The following is a 25,130-nucleotide window of genomic DNA, read 5'->3' on the forward strand; positions in this document are numbered from 1 at the left end:
GGGATCCAATCAGGGTGATACCCAAGGTAGCGGCTCCTCGAGGGACCCTGGAGGTTCCTCCCCCAGAGCTATTCCTGGCCTGGGCGCCTCCCACCCCCTGGTCCCCCAGCCTGGCCTGACCTCACAGCTGGGCGCTGGGGGCGGGGCGGCCGCACTATATAAGCCTGACCCTGGGGATCGCAGGCACCCACGGGCCCCCGCAGCCACCCAGCCATGACAGGAGAGACCACCCCCGAGGGGCCCGCCTCTGCGGAGGCCGCCACGAAGCCCAGTCCAGAGCCCTTGGGAGAAGGGGCAGCTCTGGAGGCCAGCCCGGGGGAGCAGGCGCCCAAGCCCCAGGAGCTGGAGAAGCCGGCACTGGAGCCGGAGGCACCTGCCCCCGAGACCCCCGCGGCCCCCGCAGATGTGCAGCCTGCACCTGGCCCAGAGACCCCCGCTGCCCCGGAGACCCCCGCAGACGCACAACCGGCACTTGCCCCGGCGGCCCCTGTAGCCCCCGCACCCCCTGCAGACGTGAAGCCTGCACCTCCGAGTGAAGGTGATGAGCATCGGGGCAGGTGAGGGCAGGGCTGCAGCCACGGGGTGGGGGCGCTTGTCCCTGACCCTAGTCTCCCTGCCCGCCCCTCAGACGTCCCCAGCGCCCCGCTGCTGCTGGCCGTGGAGGACGTGAGCGACAGCTCGGTGACTGTGAGCTGGGAGCCCCCCGAGACGCTCGGGAGACTGGGCATCCGGGGCTACGTGCTGGAGCTCCGCCGAGAGGGAGGTGAGCATGGCAGAGCCCGCACCGGCAGGGCTGGGGGGCACGGAGGGGGCACAGGTGGAGTCTGAAGATGAGGGTCGTCCCAGCCACCGCAGGAGGCCCCAAGGCTGTGGAGGGAAGGGGAGCTGGTCCGGGGCAGGTGGGGGGGGCGGCCGAGACCGCTGGCTTTCTCTAGATCATCCCTCTGGCTGGGCCCCGTCGTCTACCTCGTGGTGGTCAACTTGAGCCTGGACTTAGGTCTTTCCCCTTACGTGGCTGTGTGACCTGGCAAAGGTGTCCAACCCTCTCTGGGCTTCCACTGCCGCATCTCTGGTGGCCTTTGCAGGGCCTAATGTGTTGCTCTGGGCGGGTGGCAGGGACGCCACTTCACCGCAAGGTGCGGACGGGGAGGAGGGGGAAGGTTCGTCCTGGGAGGGAGCCGGAGGCCCCCAGTGCCGGCTTCTCAAACAAAGGCTGGGCTTCAGCGGGGGTGTGGGTGCCACAGAGCCCCTCTCTCCCCTCCACGCCCCAGCCTCCGAGTGGGTCCCCGTGAACGCGCGGCCCATGATGGTGACCCAGCAGACGCTGAGGAACCTGGCCGTGGGGGACGTCTTCTTCCTGCGCGTGGCTGCCGTGAGCTCTGCGGGCGCCGGCCCGCCAGCCGTGCTGGACCAGCCTGTCCGCATCCAGGCCATCATTGGTGAGCACTGCGCCCCCTGCCTCCCGCTCCCCGCCCCCACCCAGGGGACACTGGCCCCCACCCAGCCCCCACTCAGACACTAGCCCCTGCTGTCACCATCTTGCCTTAAGAAAGTTCTCGGTTCGAACTGCACAGGTAGTCCAGCGGGTAGGGCATTTGCCGTGCACATGGCCAACCAGGGTTCGATCCCCGATACCCCAGATGGCCCCCAGAGCACCACCAGGAGTGATTCCTGAGCCCAGAGCCAGGAGTAACCCCTGAGCACTGCTGGGGTGGCCCAACTACCCTGTCCCCCAATTTCCAGGTTCCTCTGGAGGTCAAAGAGCCCATTTTCCGAGGCACCCATTCCTGTCCTCGAGCGATGCCAGCCCCGGCTCCCTGGCCCTGCCTTGGGGTCCCCGTGCCGACAGCTCAGCCTGTCCTTGCTCCTTGTTGGTGGGTTCCTGGTACCCCCCCCACCCCAGCCCCCACCTGGATAAGGAGGAAGGTTGAGGCTCTGTGGTCTCGCGTCGTAGCCCCGTGGGGTCGCGGGATGGGGTTTCTCCATCCCCAGCGAGCAGAGTGTGCGGGGCCCGGGGGCCAGCTGCCGTCCTCCTGCCACAATTTCTATTTGCAGTGTGCAGCCTGCACGGGCCCCCTCCCGCTGCCGCTCAGGTTTCAGTCTGTTAATGGCACTGAGTCATTTGGTCTGAGCCGAGGTCTCTGGGGACAGCCCAGGGCCCCAGGGTGAGGAGAGACACGGGCCAGCAGGTGGCCGAGCCACCCTGCCCAGGGACAGACGGTTCTGGATGGAGGCTGGGGCAGGACCCCAGAGATTCTGGGCCAAGTTCTGGGCCAGGCCTCCAGAGAGGGCAATGTTGGGCTTCAAGGAAATACGGCGCAACTCCAAGCCCAGAGGACTTAGAATTGAACACAGTCACCGGGGGTCCAGCCCAGCCGTGCCAGACCAAAGGGCCCAGAGTGTCCTTGAGGCCCCTGCCCACTCACAGAGGGCGCTCTGCCCCTCCTGAGGGTACAGGGACCCTCCAGCTGGTCTTCAACAGGCCGAGCCTGTCTCTGGAGTCTAGGAGAGCAGTGACCCCACCCGCCACCGAGGTCGGGGACACTGACAACAGCCTAGGGGTTCAAAATCCCCTTGATCTGCCTGCCCTTGGCACCCCAGTGCCCCCACCCCAGCCTTGTTATCACAGGCCCCTGCCCAGGAGCCGAGCACCCAAGGGCCCACAAAGCTCCCCCCAAGGAAGGGGGGGCTATTTCCTGGAGAGAAGAGGGGGCGGTGGCCACGAACAGTGGGGAGCAGGCTGAGGGGACCCTCCCAGCGAGCCTGGCCGCTCAGCTGTCCCTCCCGGCCACCTGGAGCTGCCAAGCATTCTGGCCCCTGCAGCTGGCCCCGGAGCACGACAAGCTCGCGGCTCGGGCGCCAAGTGCCTGCGTGGCTAATTCTCAGAGACACCGTGTCCCTTCTCCCTGTCCCCTCCCTCCCCCACCCGGCGTGCCCCTGACCAACTGCGGCCACCTGTTTGCTGCAGAGGTGCCCGCCCGGGTCAGGCCTCAGCCCAGGGGCTGCTGCCGCTCTAAGGAATGAATGCCGGGGCCCAGGGGGGCCCCGCGGGCCAGGGGGCAGCTCAAGGCAGGGCTCAGCAGACCTTCCTGGGAGTCAGGCCTCCTGAGAGGGACGGGGCGGGAAGGCAGGGGGCACCTCGTTTTGGGAGGGACAGGTCCTTATTCTCCCCCCACCTGCCCCCAGGGAACAGAGCATGGGCCCCAGGTAGGCAGGGACAGGAATGCAGATGCAGCACCCACTGCCCCACCAGGGGTCACCAGAGAGCCGACAGCCCATCTGGAGCCTGGGAATGCCTGGGCCGAGGCCAAATCCCAACCTGGCAGGGCCAAGGCCCCAAGGGAGTGCCCGGGATGCTCACCGGTTCACACCACGGACACATGGCCCTCCTGGAATCTGCTGGCCCTCGGCTCCCCCAGGACTTCGGGGACCTGTGCCCCTGGTGTGGGGAGAAAGGCACCCATCCTAGATGTCCTTGGGAGACGCCTCCTCCACTCACCCCACCAGGCCCCCAGGCAGTGCCCCGCACCCCACCGCGCTGACTCCCGACTCTCACTCTCACACAGAGCCCCCCAAGATCCGAGTCCCCCGCCACCTCCGTCAGACCTACATCCGCCGTGTGGGGGAGTCAGTCAACCTGCAAATCCCCTTCCAGGTGGGTGCGCCCCCACATACCCCAGGCGGGGTCCCCGCCAGCCTCTGGGCCAGTCTTGCCCTCCCTCAGCCCTGCCTGTGCAGGGGGCGGGTGAGGCGGGCCAGCCCTCGGGATGAGGGTCCGGCAGCTCTGACCTCTGCTGTCCCCAGGGAGGCACCTGCCCTGGTTGGACCCCAGGGGCTCTGCGGTGGTGGTGGGGGGTGCTGGCCCCTCTGAGACCTCCCTGAGAGCTCCTTCCTCCCAGGGGAACCCCAAGCCTCAGGCCTCGTGGACCCACAATGGCCACGCCCTGGACAGTCAGCGGGTGAACGTGCGTGCGGGGGACCAGGACTCCATCCTCTTCATCCGCTCGGCCCAGCGCGCCGACTCGGGCTGCTATGAACTCACCGTGCGGCTTGAGGGCCTGGAGGCCAAGGCGGCCATCGACATCCTGGTGATCGGTGCGAGCCTGGAGGGGTGGTCCTGGCGGGGCGGGCGGCGGGCATCCAGCTCAGCCCTCAGGGGTGACCCCCACGCCCTGTGTGTGCTCTGGGCCTGCAGAGAACCCCGGCCCCCCCAGCAGTATCCGGCTACTGGACGTCTGGGGCTGCAATGCTGCCCTCGAGTGGTCACCGCCCCAGGACACAGGCAACACGGAGCTCCTGGGCTACACGGTGCAGAAGGCCGACAAGAAGACAGGGGTGAGGCGGAGCGGGGCCGGGCGGGGGAGGGAAGGGGCGCCGAAGAGGTGAGGCCACCAAGGCAGGAAAAGGAAGGGGTGAGGTGGGGAGGGAAGAAGTGCAGAAGAGATGAGACAGAGCAGGAAAGGGACGGGGTGGGAAGGGAAGGGGTGGAGACGGAAGGGGCCAGAGAGGGAAGAGGTGGGAGCAGGGAGGGGCGAAGGGAGGAGGGGTGGGGAAGGGCAGGAGAGGGAAGAGGTCAGGGAGGGAAGGGATAAAGCAGGGCAGGGAAGGGCTGCGGAGGGGTGGGAGAGGTGAGGAGGGAAGGGGCAGGCGAGGGAAGAGGGGAAGGGCAGGGGAGTGGAGGGCAGGGGCAGTGCGGAAGTGGTCAGGATGGCTGGCAGTCGGGAAGACCCACGTGGAGCTCAAGACGAGTTCCACTCCGTCCACTAGCAACCGCCGCCCCTGTGGCCTCAGCTTCCCCCAGAAGACCACAAAGGGGGCTGGACGGGCTGTGGGAGGCCCTTGGGGCTGAGCTTTGGGAAGGTTCCCGCAGGCGTGTCAAGGGGATGGTGCTGAGGCGGGCGGCACCCAGCCCACCCAGGGCGGCCAGGCCGGAGTCACTTCCGAGGGGCTCCGGGACTAGTTGGCTTTGCAGGCCACACCCCGGGGGACCCCAGAGAGTCCCAGAGCTGGGCAGGGGCCTCCACTGGGCCAGGGCCTGCAGGACGGGCGAGGCGGGGGTGGGGTGTCACTCAGCAGCCCCTCCCCCCCACCCCCTGCAGCAATGGTTCACGGTGCTGGAGCGCTACCACCCCACCACCTGCACCATCTCCAACCTCATCGTGGGCAACTCCTACTCCTTCCGGGTCTTCTCTGAAAACCTGTGTGGCCTCAGCGCCTCGGCCGCGGTCACCAAGGAGCTGGCCCACATCCAGAAGGCAGGTGGGTGTGGGCGGCGCCAACCATGCCCACCCAGACCCGAGCTTTCCCGGCCATCTCAGCGCCCCCGGGCCCCAGACACATGTCAGCAAGGAGGCCCCAGAGGCCCCCGGCTGCCCGGGGGGGACAAGGGCAGACCCGTGGTCCAGCGCAGGCCTCCGAGATGCATGAGAGATAGGGGTGTTGACAGCGTCCACATACTGCGGGCCGCATGACCCTCTGGCATCGGATGGGAAATTCCACCTTCCCTGCCCCCCGGCCCTGGCCCCCCCCTGGCCCAGGCGGCGTGTGTCTGGGGGAGCTCCGGAAGGCACACCACGCTCACACCAGCTGGAGCGGCCCAGATTTTGGGGAGGTTTTAAAAAAGGAAAGAATGCCAGCAGAGACAAGAAAGGAATGTGGTGTCCCGGGGCGCTTGTCTCCAGACCTGCTCCTTGCTTGGGTCCTCGACCCCCCCATCCACCCATGTCCTTCCCCCCCCCACCTTCCAGGCCTGTCCCCCATTTTTACGCTATCTCTTTGGGACACCCTGTCCCCACTAGGACATGCCCAGCTTCCCAAAGAGCCTCGGAACCTAGGGTTCTGTGAGTCTCCCAAGAGGGGCCGGGAGGAAGTGGAGGACGCCCACCTTTGGGACTGAACCCCACCCCCGAGCAGTGTGGGGGCTGGGGTGCCCACCTGCCAAGTGCAGGAGAAACCCACCTGCAGAGAAAGCACACTGAACAGAGAAGCCTGTGGCAGGGAGGGGCTGCAGGGATAAGTTTTGGTCGTTTGGGGGCTGGGGGCACACCAGGTAGTGCTCAGGGCTTGCTCCTGGCTCTGTACTCAGGAGTTACTCCTGCTACTCAAGGGACCATATGGGATGCCGGGGATCGAATGCAGGTGGGCCGCATACAAGGTTAAGGCCTTCCCCGCTGGACGATGATCACTCTGGCCCCGGCACTGATGGTTTTGGCAAAGTGGATGAGGCCTTCACAGGTCAGCTGGGACCTCACCTACACTACCACTGTCTCCCCGGGGCGCAGATATCGTCACCAAGCCCAGAGGGTTTGTTGAGCGAGACTTCCAGGAGGCCCCCACGTTCACGCAGCCCCTGGCGGACCACACGTCCACGCCCGGCTACAGCACGCAGCTCTTCTGCAGCGTGCGAGCCTCGCCCAAGGTGAGGGGGGCAGGTCAGGGCAAAGGAGTGGGGGTGGGGCGCAAACGCGAGGGGGGCCCCCTCCGGGACCCCCGCCCAGCCCAGGCTCCCTCTCTCTCTCGGAGCAGCCCAAGATCATCTGGATGAAGAATAAGATGGACCTCCAAGGGGACCCCAAGTACCGCGCGGTGTCGGAGCAGGGGGTCTGCACACTGGAGATCCGGAAGCCCTGCCCCTTCGACTCGGGCGTGTACACCTGCAAGGCCATTAACGTGCTGGGGGAGGCGTCTGTGGACTGCAGGCTGGAGGTCAAAGGTGAGGCAGGCTCTGGCGGGCAGTGGGGGCTGGAGGGTGGCAGTGAAGACCAGATGGGGCTGAAGGCCAACGGGCAAGAGCCAGGCCCCTGGGCGGAGGCTGTGGCCGCACGGAGGTGTGGGTCCTGGTCTCTGTTCCCTGGGTCCCCACCCCCCACCCCAGCCACTCTGACCCCTGGCCCTGGGTGACCCCTCTCTATCTCCGTCCCCGCCCCTGGGTCCCCACCCTGAGCTCTGACTCTCAGTGGCTCTTCCAGCCTCAGCCACTCACTGAAGCAGGACAGAGTGACTGCGGCGAGGAACAAGGTGAAGGTGAGTGTCCCTCGGTGCCTGGCAGGGGCCAGGAGGCATGGGGGTGGTGGGCTCAGGTCTGCTGAGGACCTTGGGGTGACAGAACGCGGCCTGGGCTGAGGGAGCTGGACACCCCCCCCCCCCCCCCGCAGGGCACGGTGGCCTCATCTGGCTGTGTGTCATCCTCAGAAGAGGGGCCCCAGTGGCACCCACCTTCCCTCCCGAGCACCCTGAGGCTCTGGGGAAAGTCGGGGGTCCTAGGTCAGTGAGTCCAACCCCCTCACCTCTCCGGTCGATTCCAGGGGTTCACGACGATGTTCTCTGCCAGCCCAGGGGGTCGGGCCTGTCGCCCCCTGCCCAGACTCCAGTTCCCAAGCAGCTGTGACAGTCTCGGCCCCCCCTTGCGCCCCGGCCCCAACGGAGGGGGCTGGCACCGGGTCGAGGGTCTGGCGGCTCCACGTCGGGGTTCCTGGGTGTGACGCCCCCAACCCACCCCCCAGCACTGAGACTGGGGCGCCCTGGGGGTGGCTCTGGCTCAAATAAAGGCGTGTGGTGTGACCAGCGGCTCTGGAGTGGACGAGGGGTGGGGAGGCCCGGGACAGGGCGGGGGGCACAGGGACAACAGGAGTGGGGGTCCCGAGCAGATGCCGAGGCTCTGGCTTCCTCAGTCAGGTTTGCAGACTGCCCCCGGCCCCAACCCCTCCCCGCGGCCACGCTCGAGCACCACCCTGCCTTCCCCACCACGCCCAGTGCGTGGGGCCCAGTTGGCGTCCCCGGCCGTGTGCTGGCCTGGGCTAGCTCTGCAGTGTGGACGCCAGGAGAACCGTCGAAGGTTCAGTCTTTATTCGTCACTGCCCCCGTGCCCCGGGAGCTCGGACAGAGGGAAGGACTCAGAATCCAGAGCTGGGGCTGCTCGTCACATTGGGGAGCCCCACCCCAGCCCTCCCCTCCCAGCAGGGGCTCCGGGTGTGGCAGGGGCCAGGTGCTCTGCCCCAGAGCTCCAGAAGCCCCTGGAAAGTGCTAGATATGGGTAATAGTGTTGTTGTTGGTGTTGGGGGGGGGCGGGTCCAAGGCATCTCCCTGCCTGGAGCCCCGGGAGGGTCTCCCCTCACCTGTTCCCGGGTGTGTCCCCTCCCTTTCCCTGGCCTACCCTGTCCCTAGGCAGACAGAATGCTGCAGAGATGAGGGTCACCTAGGGATGTGCAGCCCTGGGACACTCAGGGCAAGTGTCTGTGCTCACCACTGCCCCCTGGTGGCCACCCACAGCCTGTTTGCCTCTCCCCCACCCCCACACACACACCTCTTCATCGGGGCTGTGGGCCGAGGGGCTCAAGGACTGGTGGACAATAAAGCAAATGTTGGAAATGACTTTTGGACCTGCTCTTTCTGCTGCTCCCTAACATGGTCCCGTGTCTCCAGGGGGCGCGAGCAGGTCCCCTGGCACTTCACATGGCTGCCCCACGGGCCTCCCTGGTGGGCAACCCGGGAGAGCTGGGGTGAATGGGGCGGGAAACATACGGCTGGAGATGCCTGCCGATTCCTGCTTCTCAGCTGCTGGGGCCACTTTCTCCTGCAGGGCAGGAGAGAAGGAGAGGCCAGCACATCCGTTCCCTCCCCTCCCACTCGGAGGGGCCCCTGTCCTGGGGCTGCGTGTCCACCTCTCACCGGTCACCACCGAACCACGGCGAGGCCTGGGCTCATCCTGCCAGTCCCCAGGGCCCTCGACAGCCTGGTTCTGGGCGCTCGGACAGGTGGAGGAGGGGCCCCGGCCACGGGCTCCTTCCTCCAGTGACCACGCTCCTTCCCCACGGACGACCCACTGCCAGGACCAAAGTGGGCAGGTGCCCGCCGCCCGGCCAGGGAGACTCGGGGAGGGGGCAGCGGCCGGACAGGGGGGACGGGTGGACGGGGCCGAGAGGCCCGCATGCGGGCGGCTGGGGCAGGGAGGTGGGGGCTAGTCGTCCGGCCTCTCCTCGGGGTCCTCGTCCACGGGCGGGGCGGGCCGGCAGCGGAAGTGGTCGTTCCAGATCTTCAGGAAGGTGACCCGGAACTTCTGGATGCGGAAGGCGTAGACGATGGGGTTCATGGCGGAGTTGCCGTGCGTGAGGAAGATGGCGATGTAGATGAGGGTGGGGGGCTTGTGGCAGGTCGGGCAGAAGAGGGTGATGCAGTTCAGGATGTGCAGGGGCAGCCAGCTGAGGGCGAAGAGGAAGAGGATGAGCGCCAGGGACTTGGCGATCTTCAGCTCCTTGCCGTAGTACTTCTGCGGGTCCCCCGCGGAGGCGCCCACCTTCTTGCTCAGCTGCTTGCGGATCAGGTAGAAGACCTCCAGGTAGATGAGGACCATGAGCAGCAGCGGGGGCAGCACCCAGACGAAGAAGTTGAAGTAGACCATGTACTCCATGCTGATGACCTTCTCGAACTCGCACTTGATCACCGGCTCGCCCTGGCTGCCGTTGGCCGCCCAGGCCCGCTCCACCTCCCGCAGGTTGTTCCAGCCGAACATGGGCGTCAGGCCCACCATGAAGGACAGGATCCAGCAGCCCGCGATGGCCACGGCCGCCCGCCGCGGAGTCACCACGGTCTTGTACCTGGGGGTGGAGAGGACGGAGCGTGAAGCCGCTGACCGGGTGCAACCAGCCCGGGGCGCTCTCCAGGGGCGGGAGGGGAAGTGGGGGCCGGGCTGGCAGCAACCACGAGTCTCCTTAGGGGGAGGCGGGCCTGGTCAGGGATGGGCGGCGAGTGTCCTTCAGGGCATACAACCACCGAAGTGAGGGCAGGGAGGCTGAGAAGCTCCTATGCTCTGGGGGCCTCCCCATGGTCCTCTCACGGCTTCCGGGAAGCCAGGAAGGCACTGGCAGCATGAGGGCCCATCGCAGAGATAAGGAAACTGAGGCTCAGAGGAGCCAGGTGATCTTTTCCGGGCTCCAGCTGCTTCCGAGCCTGTGTAGCCTGGTGAATGCAACTCGTCAGCCAGCTGACTCACAAGCCGCCCCTCTGCCCAAGCCACAGGCACTCACAAACAGCATTTCCAGCATCTCCGTCTCGGCCCCCTACCCGCCCGCCAGGGCCCACCTCCGCTTCATCCTCCCGCACTGCCTCCTGAGGCCTGGTCCCAAGAGCCCTTCGAATCAGCAGCCCCAAGCGAACAGGAAATTGTTCTCAGAAGAGAAAGTTGCTGCTCACTGAGCACTCATAAGCGAGGGGCATGTGTACATATGTGCAAGCATGCACAGGTGCGGTGCATGTGTGCATGTATGTGTGTGCGTGCAAATGCACATGTGCTTGTATGTGCACGAGTGCATTTTCCAGCCGGGCTCGAGTGCTTCCTGCCCCAGGCCCGCCTCAGTGCTGGGACCACATAAAGAACGCCTGCTTGTCTGCAGCTTGTATTTGGGGTGAAGGAACCGGGGGGAGGGGGGGCGGGGGAGGGAGAGAGAGGGAGAGAGAGAGGGGACAGGTGTGGAGCAGGGACAGAGCTTCTCGGGCACCCCCGGGAAAGGAGAGCCTGTGGGTGACGCGGGCAGCCCCAAGGGGACTGTCCCTTCCCCGCTCACTGAGGCTGAGCTGCCGGCCACCCCTCAGTCCGCAGCCCGCATCTGCCCACACAGCAGCCCTGGACAGCCCGGCTCCATGCCCAGGCTGGCACCGCGCAGCTCTGCCCGGTGGTGATTTTCCAGTGCAGCTTCTAAGCTGAGCGGCAGGGCCCTCCCATGCCCTCAGCACGCCCCAGCCCTCAGAGGGCAGGGGCCACTCCACTCTGCCTGCTGCAGCCTCCAGCCTTTGCTCCACACCGATGACATCTGAGGTCCTGGGGTACCCACTCTGCGGCCCCCAGAGCCCGCTTCTCTGTGTGAAGGCTCAGCAAGGAGGGACAAAGGATTTCAGGGAGGGACCAGTGCCCGACCCCCCAAATCCCCGCCAACCTGGAAGGCAAGCACTACAAGGAACCTTTGGAAGTTCTTTCAACCTCATTATTCCAATGGGAAACTGAGGACCCAGGGGCATCCCCCACACTTGCTGTGTGGTGGTCCCTCTCCTGCTCAGGCAGAGAACTGAGCCTGCACCCCAGGTCTGTAGCTGGCCGAGATTCAGTCTGTAAGGGAGACCCCCCCTGCCCCAGGCAAAGGGGCGAGGACCAGGGCGCATGAAGGTCCACGGGATCCCACCCTTGCCTGCACCCCTCCTCCTGCACGCTCACACCTGGGGCCCCCACACCCAGGTGCTCCTTGCTGGGACACTGAGCAGTGTCTGCCCCCCAGCAGATGGGGCTCGGCTGGGGGAGGCCCCCTCCCCTCCCTCACCCCCCTCCCCGCGCCAGACCCCTCCTTGTGGGGCATAAATCCCCGTCCCCCCGTTTGTTGTCCACAGAAACTCCCTCCAGCACACAGCGGCCAACCGCCCCAGATGCCGCACTAGCTCACACAGTCGTTGTATAACACTGGGTTTAACAAATAACGCAATAAAGCCCCATCACACAGGGGTTTGTTTCCCTCTCGGCGTCAGCGGTCAGCCAGTTCACGGACTCTCTCTCTCATCCCCCCAGCCCCACTGCGCCTGCATGGAAAGGCAGAACCACGCTGGTGTAAATCACAGTGGTCATCCCCAAGGCCTGCCCGAGGCCCCCCCTCTGCAGGCAGTGCCCGAGACACTCTGGGAGGCGATGGAGGCACAGAGCCCCCCGCCTCCCTTTCTGAGGTTAGAGATCCCACACCAGACCTGGGTCGCTTGCCCTGTTCTCCAGACTCCAGGGGGCGCAGAGGTAGGCTCTGCCCTGCCCACGGCTGTGAGGGGAAACGGATGAACCCTGGCGCTCTGCCCACCTGAGGACAGGCTGGGGGTGCTCTCCACCCAACCTGGACAACCACGAGGAGCCCAGGGGGAGAGGGAAGAAGCAGCCCGGAGCCAAGGGGGTGCCCAAGCCCCCTCTCCCTGTGTGCTGGGAGCCCCGGGCTGCCGCTTCCCGGGGCCCCTGAGGGTCAGGTCCCAGGAGCCCCCATGGTTGAGGTTATCGGCCCCATCTGTTGTTCTTGCTATTTTCTCCGAGATGGGAAAGGGCTGGACGCAGGAGCCGGTGGGGGGCGCCAGGTTCTCACAGGCAGTGTGTCCCCTGGGCCCAGGGGTCACCCACCTCTCCCTGCACATGGAAGAGTACAGGCCCAACTACATGGGCTTGCGTGTCAGCTAGAGCACATGTCTGGGGGTCCATACAGCATTTTGAGTGTCCCCAGGGCTCGGCACCCCCCCCCCCCCCGCCCCGCTGGGCCAGGAGTTGGCAGGGCGACACTCAGGAGTGCAAACAGGAGGGGGCCACGGAATGGAGCACCACGTGGGTCCTGAGCATGGCCAGGCGGGGTGGCAGGTTCCTCATGAGCCCCCCAGCATGTGTGAGCCCACCCTCTCAGGGACAAGGGCCCTCGTGCTGGGTACCTGGGGAGGGAGGCAGAACTTGGAACGCAGGTATCGGCTATGGCCCCAAACTGACCAGGCTGCGTGGACAAAAGTCACTCGGGAGGGGACACAACTGTGTCCACAATCGAGCATCTAGACGGGGCAGGGCACTTCTGGGGAGAGCAGGGGCATTCTGGAGTCCCAGGGAGGAACATCCGAGAACACCCTGTAAGCCATCCCAGCGGCAAGAGTGCTGGGCCCAGGAGATGGCTGCAGGCCTGCAGGAGCTGGGATGAACCCTACAGCACAGGGACCCCAAGCAGTGCCGGGAACAGCCCCAAACAGTCATAAGGACAAGGACTAGGACCGTGACAAGAAGTCCCGGAGCAACACTGCTGCTGTCACAGTGTCCAAGCCCGAGGGATGAGGTCACCGGCCACTCAGCCAGTAGGAGGCAGAGATCACTGCAGAGAACACCAGTCTGGGACGCGGGGGTGCAGGGCAGTGGGGAGCCCCGGGAGGGGAGGCCTGGCCCCTCTGCCAGCACCTCTGGTCTGCATGGTTTGGGGGACACTGCCCCCGCCCCCTTGCTTCAGCCCAGTCTCTCACCACCCTCAGGCCTGCCGCCACACCCCCACCAGGCTGTTGGGAGCACTGGACCCCTCCCACCCTGGCCCCGGCATTCCACCCATCCCGGGAAGACCTCTGCATGACCCGTTGAAGATTCCCACAGAAACAGCCCCCGCCTCCAGCCACTGACACGGCCTGACTCCCCCAGCATGCGTTCATGCTTCTGCCTAGGGATCTGACTCGCACCGCCAAGGTGTCACTCCACTGGCCGAGTCGTGTCCGGTCGCCTCTGCGGCCTTGGCCCCAGGACAGAACTGACCCGAGATGTGTTGACTTAGGCAAATACACGTGACAGTGGATCCGTGAGCCCCAACCCCCATGACACCAATCACCACCGATTTACTCGGGGTAAATAAAATGATTCCATGGGAAAAAAAAAATGATGCATCAGTTGTTCACGGTTGATCGAGGGCCTACTGGGGCAGGGAACCGGCAAGCCAGATTCAAAGCCAAGTGCTCCATCAGAGACGATGAGACAGGCAGAACTGGCGGGGCCAGGCCAGAGCCCGGGTGAGAGACTATCCCCAGTTTGGTTCAGCACTGGCTGCTGCAGGCCCGTGGCCAACCCTTGTCGCCTGGGTCCCTGGCCACTGCCTCAGTCTGGTGACAGGAGATACCACTGAGGACACGGGAGCAAGTGCACCAGGCCACCAGCCTGTCTTCGGCCCGGCCAGCCCAGCCCAGCGAGGCCAGCAGAGGCAGCCTGAGCGGCCACATCTCCAGCTGCCTGTCCACGCCAGAAGGGCCCCATCGCTCCTCTGCCTCGTGAATGGGCCCCTTTCAGGGGTGAGATCACTTCCCCGGGGCCCTGCGCCCAGCGGGGGGCTGCCGCCTGCCGCCAGCCCCCCCGGGGCTTGGGGAGGGCCTCTTCCTGGGCACTGCTGGAGCCCGCTGACTTTTTCAGCTGACTCTGAGAACATGAACAATGAAAAAGCGGCTGCAAGAGAAGCAGCTCAGAATGCCGTCAGGGGACACACAGACGGAAGGAAAGACGCAGCTGCCAGAGGAAAGGGAAGGGGAGGACGTGGGGGAACTGGCCCGGGCTGACGAGTGCCAACGGCACAGGCTGGGGGCCAGGTGGCCTGCAGCATGCGATCGAACCCCGGCCTCACCCCTCCTCCTCTCGCCTGACATCACCAGGCGGGCACTGAGCCTTGTGCTTCAGCCCCCAGCTCCTAGACGCTGTGGGGGTAGGAGCCGGGCTACTTCCAACGTGGTGTCTGTCACAGACAGTGGCGGGCGGGCGGCAGCGAGTCGGGCTTCCCCCTCGCCACACTGGTCCCCACACTTCCAGCCGGCACCCACCCCAGCAGGCCAGAACCATGGCACCTGCCCACCCACGGCTGCCTTCCTGCACCCCAGGGCCAGCTTGCTGTTCTCATCAACCCCAGCAGCTGGTTCTGGTACTGAAGGGTTCCTGGGCCACAGCCCCGGCATGAGTCCTGACTTCCCCCATCCGGGCTCAGCGAGCCGTGAGCAGGAAGGAGCCTGTAGGGCTCAGAGCCAAGGAGCACCCAGGCCAGCAGCTTCATGAAAATGAAGTGTGGGAGCTGAAGAGACAGCACAGCGGGGAGGGCGCTGGCCTTGCTCACGACCGGCTGGCCCACCTGGGTTTGATCTCCAGCATCCTGTAAGGTCCATCGAGCCAGGAGTTAAGACATGAGCACCTGTATTCCTCCCAAAACCAAGACCAACAAAAAAAAAAAACGAAGGGTGGATTTGTCAGGCACCTCGGATAGCTGTGCAGCCCCCGAGGGCACCACAAACAGGTGTGTGTGGTGTGTGTGTGTGTGTGTGTGCGCGCTGCGCGCGTGCGCGCGCGTATGAGAGAAAGAGAGCACGAGAAAGAGAGAGAGAGAGACTCACGATTATGCCAATAATGACAAACGGAAGGAAAAATAAAAATAAATAAATAGATGATGGGAAAACATGTTGATTCAGGTTTTGGGGGGTGTTTCATTTTGTTGGGTTTTGAGGGAGGGGCACACCTGGTATTGCTCAGGGGTTACTCCTGGCTCTGCACTCAGGAATTACTTCTGGCAGGCTTGGGGGACCATATGGGATGCCGGGAGTGGAACCCAGGTCATCCACGTGCAAGGCAAGCACCCCCCACCACACACACACACACACACACACACACACACACACACACACACACTCTGTACTGTCACTTCAACCTCAAAACACACTGGCTCAGAAGATGAGAACCTGCGAAGGGGCTGGAAAGGGTTAAAGGCGTTGCTCCCTGAAGGTGTGTAGGTATGGGTGGGGGTCCTGTTAGCCACCTTAGAAGAGCCTGTATGAGTGTATTGAGCTTTGCCCCCTGCTTCCTGCCTCCCTTCTTATCAACGATCTCAACCACGTGTAACTGGAAACTTGGATCTTGGGAGCAGGGAAAAGTGAGGCTTTCAGACTATTAAACTGCTTCCTGTAGAGAATTTCTTCTTCCTCCCAAAGGAGTATAGGAAACCAGATACAATCAAAAGCATTGGGCACACTCCAGGGGCCAAAGATCTCACAATAGTGTGCCCAGGGGAGTCTGGATGGGGCTGGGGGGGAGGGGGGGCTCCAGGTCTGCACCCCATCATCCTTCCTCCAGTCCTGCTGCTTCAGCCCTGTCGCATCCCCCTACCCCTGCCCCGAGACAGGAGGCCCACCCCCGCCCCCCCTGGAGACTGGTGTCACTAATCACACTCAGGGTCCCTGCCACAGCCCTGGCTGCCTGCGGGTTGCCGGAGAGGGCAGGCAGACTCTCTCAGCTCCAGACTGAGCCCTTCCAGTGCCCTGGGTTTGGAAAGAGAACCCAGCTACTTGCCGACAATCATCCTGCATCTTGGGGGACCGGACATGGGGCCCACATGAGACTTGGAAGTGATCCTATTGGGAACAGCCTCCCAGCAGCAACCCCCCCCCCACACACACACACATACACACACACACACACGGTCCCCGTGTTGGGTCTAGGATGAGCAGCTGAAACAAAGCTTCTTCTTCCCCAGGTGAAAAAGCAGCTCAGATAGAGAAGGGCGCACCAAATAAAGGGTGTTGGGAGGATCCTCCCAGGATGGGAGATGCATGCTGAAAGTAGACTATAGACCAAACATGATTGCCACTCAATGCCTCTCTTGCAAACCACAGAACCCAAAAGGAGAGAGAGAACAAAAGGGAATGCCCTGCCATAGAGGCAGGGTGGGATTGGGGGTTGAGGGGGTGGGAGGGATACTGAGATCAGTGGTGGTGCAAAATGGGCACTGGTGGTGGGATGGGTACTCGATCATTGTTAAACTGAAACCCAAGCACAAAAACTTGTAAGTCTACAACTGTACCTCACAGTGTTTCACTAATAAAACTTTAAAAAAAAAAAAAAGCTTCTTCCTCAGGTGCCAAGGAACTCTTCTGATGGGGAAAACTGCCCCTGAACAGGAGTCCCTACCATGATGGGCAAGCCACAGAGCTAAGCTACACAAGGCCGAGATATACATGCCCTGCTGACCCCAAGCCCCTCCGGGCTCTGTACCACCCCTCCTAGCCTGGCAAAGCTGGGTTTGCGTCTGCAGCTCCTGAGAGGCTGCGGGGGATGGGGTGTGTGTGTGGGGGGGGGGGGGACGAGGGGAGCACATTCTCACTGCACTTCCCATAGTCCCCATCCTTGACGCAGCCCAATCCGATGTCCCCCAGAGATGGGGAGTGGAGGTGGGGGCAGTACCTGGTAATCACCGAGATTTCGGACACTGCAGCCTCCTCCACCCCCTAGCAGGGCACCCACTCCCAAGCTTCAGGGCCGGCTACTGCACCCCAATGGCACCATGCCCCCCCCCACCACCCTGTGGAGCCTGAGGATGCCTGGGACAGGGCCCAGTGGGTCCTGGGGCTCTCCTCCCTCCTGCTCAGGTCGCTGCCACTGTCCCTGTCCTCCCGTTGTTCATCAATTTGCTCAAGCAGGCCCAGTAACGTCTCCACTGTGACACTTGTTACTGTGTTTGGCATATCAAATGCATCACGGGGAGCTTGATGGGCTCTCTGAGAGGGGCGGAGGAATCGAACCTGGGTCAGGGGCGGAGGAATCAAACCTGGGTCGGCCGGGTCGGCCTTGCGCAAGGCAAACACCCTAGCCGATGGTAGGAGCTATCGCTCCTGCTCAGGTGGGACAGCAAAGCCATCATCCTCCATGCCTGAGGGATTAATGGCCCATGAGAGCAGCACCCGGGACCTCGATCGCTGTGGTGGCAACACGGAAGGTCAAATTCCTCGTCCACTCAGGTGGAAAGGCCTGAGGTGAAGGGCCGCCAGCACATTTCCCACAGGCCTCTGCGGTCTCGCAGACGGGGAGGCGACCAGCCTGGACGGGACACCAGGAGGGCCTACGGGTGGGCCTACGGGGTGCTGGCCGGGCCTCCCAGGTCCCAAGAGCACAGGGGAATGACTGCCCTGACCCTCCAGGGACGCCTGCCCCCAAGTGGGGATCTCTCGTCGCCTTCCTCGCCAACGGGGGCACTGTGTCCTTGTGGGAGGGTGGGAAGGTGGAAAGCAGGCTACTTCCCAGGATCCCTGCAGGCTAAGGTTACCTGCATCTGGGCCGTGTCCCGCCATGCTCCCAAGAAGCAAGCAGGGCTGACAGCACACGGAGGGCACCCCGGGGACACAGACAAGGCCATGCGAAGTCCAGGAGGGAGAAGTGCTCCTCCAAGGGCCAGGCGCTTTGCCCGGTGCCCGCGGAAGTCCACGGCCCACCCTGAATGTGCCCGATCTTATCTTGATGCAGGCAGACAGACAGGGAAAGGCCCTCGGCAATAAAACTTAGGTCAACAGAACTTCTGGGAGGAAACTCCTAAGACTGATCCACCCTGTGGATACAGAAAACAGACTTGATAAGACCTTCAGCAGACACTGAGCAGGTTGGACCCCTCCCCATAAAGTTCCTCAAACCCTCAGACCTCTCCCTTCATCTGATTAAAATGTGATCCAGAGGGCTGGAGAGATAGCACAACCAGAAGGGCGTTTGCCTTGTGCGCGGCCAACCCTGGTTCAATTCCCAGCATCCTATATGGTCCCATGAGCACTGCCAGGAGTAATTCCTGAGTGCAGAACCAGGAGTAGCCCCTGTTCATCAGCTGGGTGTGACCCAAAATAAAGCAAAACAAACAAACAAAAAAAAGTGATCCAGCCCCAGGAAGACTCCAGAACTTCCGGATCAAGACAACCCAAGCAGAGTTTATAAAAGCCACCTTGAACAAAGGAAGGGTGCTGCCTGAGGAGTCCGTGCCCACGTGGCTGAGCACATATGTCACCCGCATCTCCCCTGAGACGTGTACTTTCATGCTTTCCTATCTAATGCTGGGATGTGTCTAGGAGCTTTCTCTCCACTCTCAGAGAAGCCTGCGTTCTCTCGAGCACATTACTCTCTCTCTCTCCCTCTCCCCCTCAAAAACCCTCCAAATAAAATCTATTTACTTCACTGCTTGTCTACTCCTGAAATTCCTTTCTGTGAGCAAGACAAGAACCCAGTAACCCTGGGTCCTGGGTGGCAGAGGCAGATTGGGAGAAAGTGACCATCTTTCTCCTTCCCCCTTCATGTGAGTCACCCGTGGGGCCCACCAACATCAGTCTGACCTTGGAAGCTAAGCAGGGTCGGGCCGGGTAAGTCCTTGGATGGGAGACCCAATGCCTGCGGAAGGGACAGAGCACAAGGCACCGTGAGAGAAACCGATCGTGTGTGAGGGGATGAGTGAGTGAGGGAATGAGCCGCACATAGGGGTCAGGGCCGAGTCCAGACTCGGGGGTGAGAGAGGTCAAGGCACTTCCCTGGCACGAGAAAAACCTGATCCCATCACCAAATCCCATCCCCGGCACCCCAGATGGTCTCCTGAGCCCCGTCAGGAGTGACCTTTGAGTTCAGGGAGTAAACCCTGAGCATGCCGGGTGTGGCCCAAGTTCCCCCTCTCCCCTCTAGAAACAAATAACACACACACATACACACACACACACACACACACACACACACACACAACAGAGTTCAAACTCCAGGTAACAGTTTGTGTGGCCTTGAGCAAGTAACAGTTGCTGCTCCTGGCCCGAGTCCCAGGCGGACGGATGGGACTCGCCAGGCAGGATCCCGTGACCAGGAGGCAGGAGCACAGGCTAATCTCGGCTCTCGGTGGGCTGGGGCCATCATTATCACCACCCTGGAGGCCACCGGTCTCCTGGGAAAGAGGCACACCCCCGCTCTGATACTGCGCAGAGCTGCCTGTGACACTCTGCTTCCCGGCTCCCACCTCGCCCCCCGCTGAGCGCAGAGGGGATGGTCCCATCTGACAGAGTGTGCCTGGAAGCTGCCTCCCTGGCCGTCCTCCCAGCCCTGGTGGGGCCAGCCAAGCCCAGAGAGGCCAGGAGGAGTGGAGACCCCAAGGCCCACCAGATCCCCGCCTTGGTGCATCTCCCTGAGGGCTTGTTTCCATGCAGGGCTTGTAACCCTAAGGGAGGGGTTTTGGGGGGGGGGGGTAACCCAGTCTGAGGGGTGTCCGGGGCTACCCCGGGAAGCCGGGACTGGACCACGGCTCCAGGGACCCTTCCAGACTGTCCTGGGAGGCCAGCACACGAGTCCAAGGATGCTCCTGGCCTTGGGTTCTCGCTGTCCCCTCTGCCTGGGTCTGGGCCCTCCTTCTGGAACATGGGTTTAAGGCTCTGCCTTAGGAAAGTGCCAATGGTGGCAGCCATGGGGGACACCAGGAACAGGGAGCCCCCTACAACCATCGGACACCACTGCTTGGGTTCCAGCTGCACCTCAACTCGCATGCCCCAAGGTCCTCCCCAGGGTTCGAGTCCGGCCAAGCACTGCCCTGCTCTTGGCCTGCAAGAAGCTGGCTCAGAGATCTTGGAGGGTGCAGGTCAGCTCCTGCCCTAAGCCCCGGCAACCCACAGCTGTGTCCCCATGCCTCCAGCCAGGCTGCCCACTTATTTATTCTGGATTTCCTGGGGAGTGTGGCCGCGCATGAGGCCATGTGACGTCCGCAAATTGTACAACAATGACATGCCAGTAGAGCACACCAGATTGCACAGGACACCACGAAGAACCCAACCAACTTCAACTAACTGAAACAGCAACAGAGAGGCTGGAGCGACAGCACAGCAGGGAGAGCCTTTGCCTGCATGGGCTGACCTGGGTTCGATTCCCAGCATCCCATATGGTCCTTCGAGCACCGCCAGGAGTAATTCCTGAGTGCAGAGGCAGGAGTAACCCCTGTGCATTGCGGGGTGTGACCCAAAAAAGCCAAAAAAAAAAAAAAAACCCCAGCAACAGCATAGGCTTAGTTTGCAACAACAAACTTTGAAACCCTCTGTATCACTGTCATCCTGTTGTTCATCGATTTCCTCGAGCAGGCACCAGTAACGTCTCCTTCGTCCTAGCCCTGAGATTTTAGAAGGTGCCACATTATAGGCTGTTTCAGGGTCAGGAGAATAAGACCCATCATTGTTACTGGTTTTTGGCATAGTGAATACACCACGGGGAGTTTGTCGGACTCTGCCGTGTGGGCAGGATACTTTTCGTAGCCTGCGAGGTTCTCCAGAGTAAGAACTAGATAATAAGATGCCTTATTATTATTATTATTATTATATTATTATTATTATTATTCGTGGTTGCACGCTTCCGGGAGCTGGGTTTTAGTCTCTGGGTCTTGGCCATTGATGGGATTACACGGCGCCAGGGGCAGTTGGTAGGTGTAACGCCTAGCTACTGGAAGATGGAGGATCTGGGTAACAATCAGTATGAAATAAATGGCCATGGGCCCGCTAAGGGGGCAGGCTGAGGGGTGGTTGGGAAATGGGTGGAAGGCAGGTGACAGTGGTGGCGCGACTGGGGTTGGAATATCATCGAATGCCCAGAACAAATCATCATAAACGTTGTAAACTACAGTGCTGACAAAGTAAAATAAAGGGACGGGATTTAAATAAAGGGGGAGTTAGCAAAGAATCTGGCCCCAAACCCCCCAGGTCCGGTCTTTCTCGGGCCCCCTGCACCCAGGAAGAAAGCAGCTGTTTCCTCTGTGTCTGTCTGGTGCTCCTGTCCCTGCCTCTGTGGTCACAGGTCCCCCTTGCCCCGTGGCGGGGCCAGAGTGCAGCAGTCATGTGCGAACCTTGATCCCTGCCCCTGCCCTAGCCCCAGGTTTCTGTTCTTCCACCCAGGTGCTGGGGGCTGGAAGCCGATGCTCTGGGAGACCCCCAGGCATCCCCACGGGGCTAGGGTCCCCTTCAGGAGGGAAGGTGCTGTCTCTGTAGGTCACTCCTAGCCCCCTCCCGTCCACGGGCTAGGCGTCAGGACAAGTTTCTGTTTTCCTCCTTAATCCTGAACTGCAAGTTCCCCAAGGGGCAGGGGTCAGCTGGTTCAGTCTTCGGGGGACTGCCCCCCAGCACGCATCAGAGACTCAGTTCCAGGTGAGGAAAGAAGCCGGATTCTTAGAAGTGCTCGAGGAAGCCGGAGAAAGCAGAGGCGGGGGTGGGGGATGGGGGTAGGAGCGGCAAACTGCCTATCCCTGGCTGGACAGAGCCATCCAGCACTGCGCTGGCTGTGAGGGCCACTCCATCAGCAGAGGGATGAGGACAGGAAGCCGGCTTGAGGCTTCCTGCCACTGCCCACAATGGCCCTTACCGCAGACCCCCTCCTGGCTGCACAGAGCTGCTGCAGGGGGTTCTCATCATTGGGTGCTTCTAGCGAAAGTCTCCCTCCTCTTCCTCCGGCTGCCCAGCCAGCCCTGCTCCTCATGGGCAGCCCACGTGGAGGTGAGGAACAGGCTGTCCTCCCCCTTGGGAAGCTGGCAGTGCCCCTCTCCTTGGCAGCGCCCAGTGTGGAGCCTGGCAACATTGTTTCTCTTCGGACTGACCCATCACCTCCTTCCCGGCCCCTTCTCTTGCTTCTGCAGAATCCTGTGATTCAGGCCCACCCGCTGTGCGGCTGGAGGTACAAGGTCACACCATGCAGGCTGGGGACGGGGGAGGAAGCAGATGGAATCCAAGCCCCCACCAGCCCCCCCCTCAACCAGCACCCCCATACAGGAAAACTTCCAAGTACTGTGCTCGGGGCTGGAGACAGGCGCTGCAGAGAGCCGCTGGCTCAGGCCTGGAGGCCCCGCCAGGACACGCACTGCAGCCAGGGAGGACGCCAGCAGTGGCCGCAGGGCTCTTGGAGTGGCCTTTCTGCCCCAGAGGGCAGTGTTTGCAAGAGCCGATTGCAGCCCCCTCACTGCCTCCCCACCTCCCGCCAGCCACTTTCCAGGGTTCTGACGCCCAGACCAGCCTCACTCCTCCCCGTCTGCCCTCAGAGCTGGTGCCCGCTGTCTCCAATAGCCTCGCTAGTTGGCAGGGGAAGAAAGCAGCTCAGGGTAGCCTAGCCCTGGCAGGCAGCCAGCAGGCACGGCCTGACGGGGACCGGAACCTTCCTAGCTGGCAAATCCCAGCATCACTCAGATTCCACGTTCCTCCTCTCTGAGCTGGACCTGCCGCCTGAGCGCTCCCAGCTGGGACCACCGGCTCGCCTTCCGGCACTGACCTGCACGGCCTCGGGCCTTGGCCTTTCCCCATCACCCTGGAGGAAGTGAGTGGTTGGCCCAAGGTCAGGCTAGTAGCGGCTGAACTTGGAATTACAGCTCCGGTGGGCTGCAATGGTGACACCTGGTGACGAGGGGGGGGGGGGTCCCGCAAATCCCCACTCCATGCCCAGCTCCTCTGACCATTTTGGCCGAAAGATCCAGGCTGGGGGCTGGAGCGATAGCACAGCGGGAAGGGCGTTTGCCTTGCACGTGGCCAACTGGGTTGGATTCCCAGCATCCCATATGGTCCCCCAAGCACCGCCAGGAGTAATTCCTGAGTGCGGAGCCAGGAGTAGCCCCTGAGCAATCGCCTGGTGTGACGGAAAAAGAAAAAAAAAAAAGAAGAACCAGGCTGATGGCAGTGGCTCCCAGCGGGCCCGGGGAGTCCTCCCCACCCTTGTTTGTGGAGGAGCCCAGAAGAAGGGCAGTCATTGTCTGAGTCCCACAGGCAACAGGAACCTCGGTCCCTGCCAAGCGCTCCGAAATCCACCCGTGAGACCTGTTTCTCCTCACAGAGCCACAGGCTGGGAGGAGTGACAGGAGCGCCCGCCCCACCTGGACAGCAGCAGCAGCTGCCCGTGTCCCCCTTCAGCAGGGGAGCGCAGGGACGTGCAGACGGGCACACATAGGCCCAACAGCCACTGAGTGCCTGGGGCCGGGGCATGGCTGTCTCGCCTCCGGGCAGACCCAGGCCCAGTGCTCCAGAGGCAAGCTGCAAGCCATCCCGCGGGTGACCCTTGGGCCCCTCACAGCCCAGCACTCCCCTCAGCTGCTCTCCCCCGTGACCCCCATGGTACTGCCACGGCTGCCTGGGTGGTGCCAGCAACACCTCCTGAATTAGCCTCCTGGCCCACGTGACCGAGGGAGCAAATGAGCTCAGACAGGCCTGGGGCCCAGTGAAGCAGGCAGGGCCTAGTGGACGCGGGGCAGGCCAGACTGGGCCCACCATCCAGCCCAGAACTGTCAGCCTCTCAAGTGGGCCCAGTAACATTGTGAGGCTTGTTACTGTGTTTGGCATATCGAATACGTCACGGGGAGCTTGCCAGGCTTTGCCGTGAGGGCGAGATACTCTCAGCAGCTTGCCAGGCTCTCCGAGAGGGGCAGAGGAATCGAACTCGGGTCGGCCATGTTGGCTGCGTGCAAGGCAAACGCCCTACCGCTGTGCTATCGCTCCAGACCTAGGGACACACAAACACATACATAAGGACACACACACACCCCACACAAACACACACACAGGCACACACACACACTCACACACATATCCCATACACAGACACACACACGGACACACACACATACAGACACACTCTCACACATATCCCATACACACAGACACACAAATACACATACGGACATCCACACTCCCAAACTCAAACTCATACACAACTCTCTCTTGCTCTCACACACACACATACACACACACATACTCCACACTCACAAACTCACACCCACATGCACAGACACACATAAACTTGCCACACACTCAAACTCACACACAACTCTCTCTCTGACACTCAGAGTTGAGATAACCCCCCTCCCCCCAGACTGCATGGGGATCCCCGGTGCCAGGCAGCTGCCTGGGCCAGGAAGGAGCTTGGAGGGGGCAGAAGCTGGACTGCCCCTGAAGGGCACCAGGCCAGCCTGTCTAGCAGGGCCCTTCCTGGCCTCCCTGCCCAGCTTCCGCTGCTTCCCCCAGGCCCTGGCCTGCGGATGCAGCCACACTGGGGAGCAACTGTCCACAGACCACAGGGGAGCGGCCACCGCAGGCATCCCTCCCTCCCCAGCAGGCCGGCTCCCTTCACACACAGCCCTCCACAGCCCTGTTGAAAGGGGCTGCCTCAGTTTCCCCTCACCAGCTATTGTGGTGAGCAGTTCCGTTTTGGGCCACTCCTACCCTCCTTTTCAGCACACCTGCAAATTCCTGGGCTCTTTCTGATAAAAGGAAAATTAACGACTTCCCAAGATCAGACTTTGGAATTCTGCCTAAGCGATAAGGGATAATCCCTAAAGCCAAAGGCCAAATGAATAATCTAAAAGGCCTAGAGCTAGCCTAACTGCCCAGTATAACCCTTGCATTGTCTGTCAACATTCTTGTCTCTTGATAAGTAACACAAAGACCCAATTTTCCCATAAAAGAACCACAAGCTATATTTAACTCAGTCCCCATAAGTTCCTCCCAGGGTGGCAGGGAGTTTTTTTTTCCTTTCCCTTCTACTTTCTGTATACCATGCTGAGGTTAGAGTCTTTATTATTCAACTTTTTTTTTTTGGTTTGGTTTTTGGTTTTCAGGGTTTTGGAGTCACACCCAGTGATGCTCAGGGATTACTTCTGGCTCTGCACTCTCGGAATTACTCAGGGCAGTGCTCAGGGCCACACAGGATGCCAGGGATTGAACCCAGGATCAAGGCAAATGCCCTCCCTGCTGCTCTATCCTACCCTGGCAGCCGTGGATGAAGAGCCGCCTGGGGAGGTGCCCGTGTCCCTGATGCAGGCAGGTGGGCAGGGAAAGGCCCTCAGCAATGA

General features: G+C 62.3%; 2 protein-coding genes across 4 annotated transcripts in view; one reads left to right on the top strand and one right to left on the bottom strand.

Annotated features, from left to right (window-relative positions):
- The first annotated feature begins 213 nt into the window (after positions 1-213).
- MYBPH (myosin binding protein H) lies at positions 214-7,024 on the top strand. Its single transcript, XM_056110522.1, has 11 exons — positions 214-343; positions 455-538; positions 629-763; positions 1,272-1,439; positions 3,567-3,655; positions 3,900-4,095; positions 4,196-4,335; positions 5,100-5,259; positions 6,282-6,418; positions 6,526-6,712; positions 6,969-7,024. Exons 1-11 carry the CDS (start codon positions 214-216, stop codon positions 6,983-6,985), a joined length of 1,443 nt encoding a protein of 480 aa, XP_055966497.1. The 3' UTR covers positions 6,986-7,024.
- Positions 7,025-8,630: 1,606 nt separating this feature from the next.
- The window catches only part of ADORA1 (adenosine A1 receptor), a 35,243-nt gene continuing 18,743 nt past the window's right edge, over positions 8,631-25,130 (bottom strand). For 2 of the 3 annotated variants that reach the window (XM_056110594.1, XM_056110592.1), the window contains exons 3-4: positions 9,293-9,593; positions 8,631-9,197 (exon numbers count right to left, since the gene is read on the bottom strand). In XM_056110594.1, the coding sequence (XP_055966569.1) occupies positions 8,700-9,197; positions 9,293-9,593 (799 nt within the window). In that variant the 3' untranslated portion in view covers positions 8,631-8,699. Of the gene's footprint in view, positions 9,594-25,130 lie in introns of all 3 variants that reach the window. The other variant, XM_056110595.1, reaches the window with a different exon arrangement.

This window comes from Sorex fumeus, unplaced genomic scaffold, assembly GCF_029834395.1.
Source record: "Sorex fumeus unplaced genomic scaffold, SorFum_2.1 ptg000010l, whole genome shotgun sequence".
In the NCBI taxonomy this organism is placed as follows: Eukaryota; Metazoa; Chordata; class Mammalia; order Eulipotyphla; family Soricidae; genus Sorex; species Sorex fumeus.

Bases quoted from the DNA above. Each gene is read 5' to 3' on its own strand.
- MYBPH (XM_056110522.1), top strand. From the start codon at position 214: ATGACAGGAGAGACCACCCCCGAGGGGCCCGCCTCTGCGGAGGCCGCC. The intron at 344-454 runs TGGAGAAGCCGG...CGGAGACCCCCG, and splicing joins GGCGCCCAAGCCCCAGGAGC to CAGACGCACAACCGGCACTT. The intron at 4,096-4,195 runs GTGCGAGCCTGG...CTGGGCCTGCAG, and splicing joins CATCGACATCCTGGTGATCG to AGAACCCCGGCCCCCCCAGC.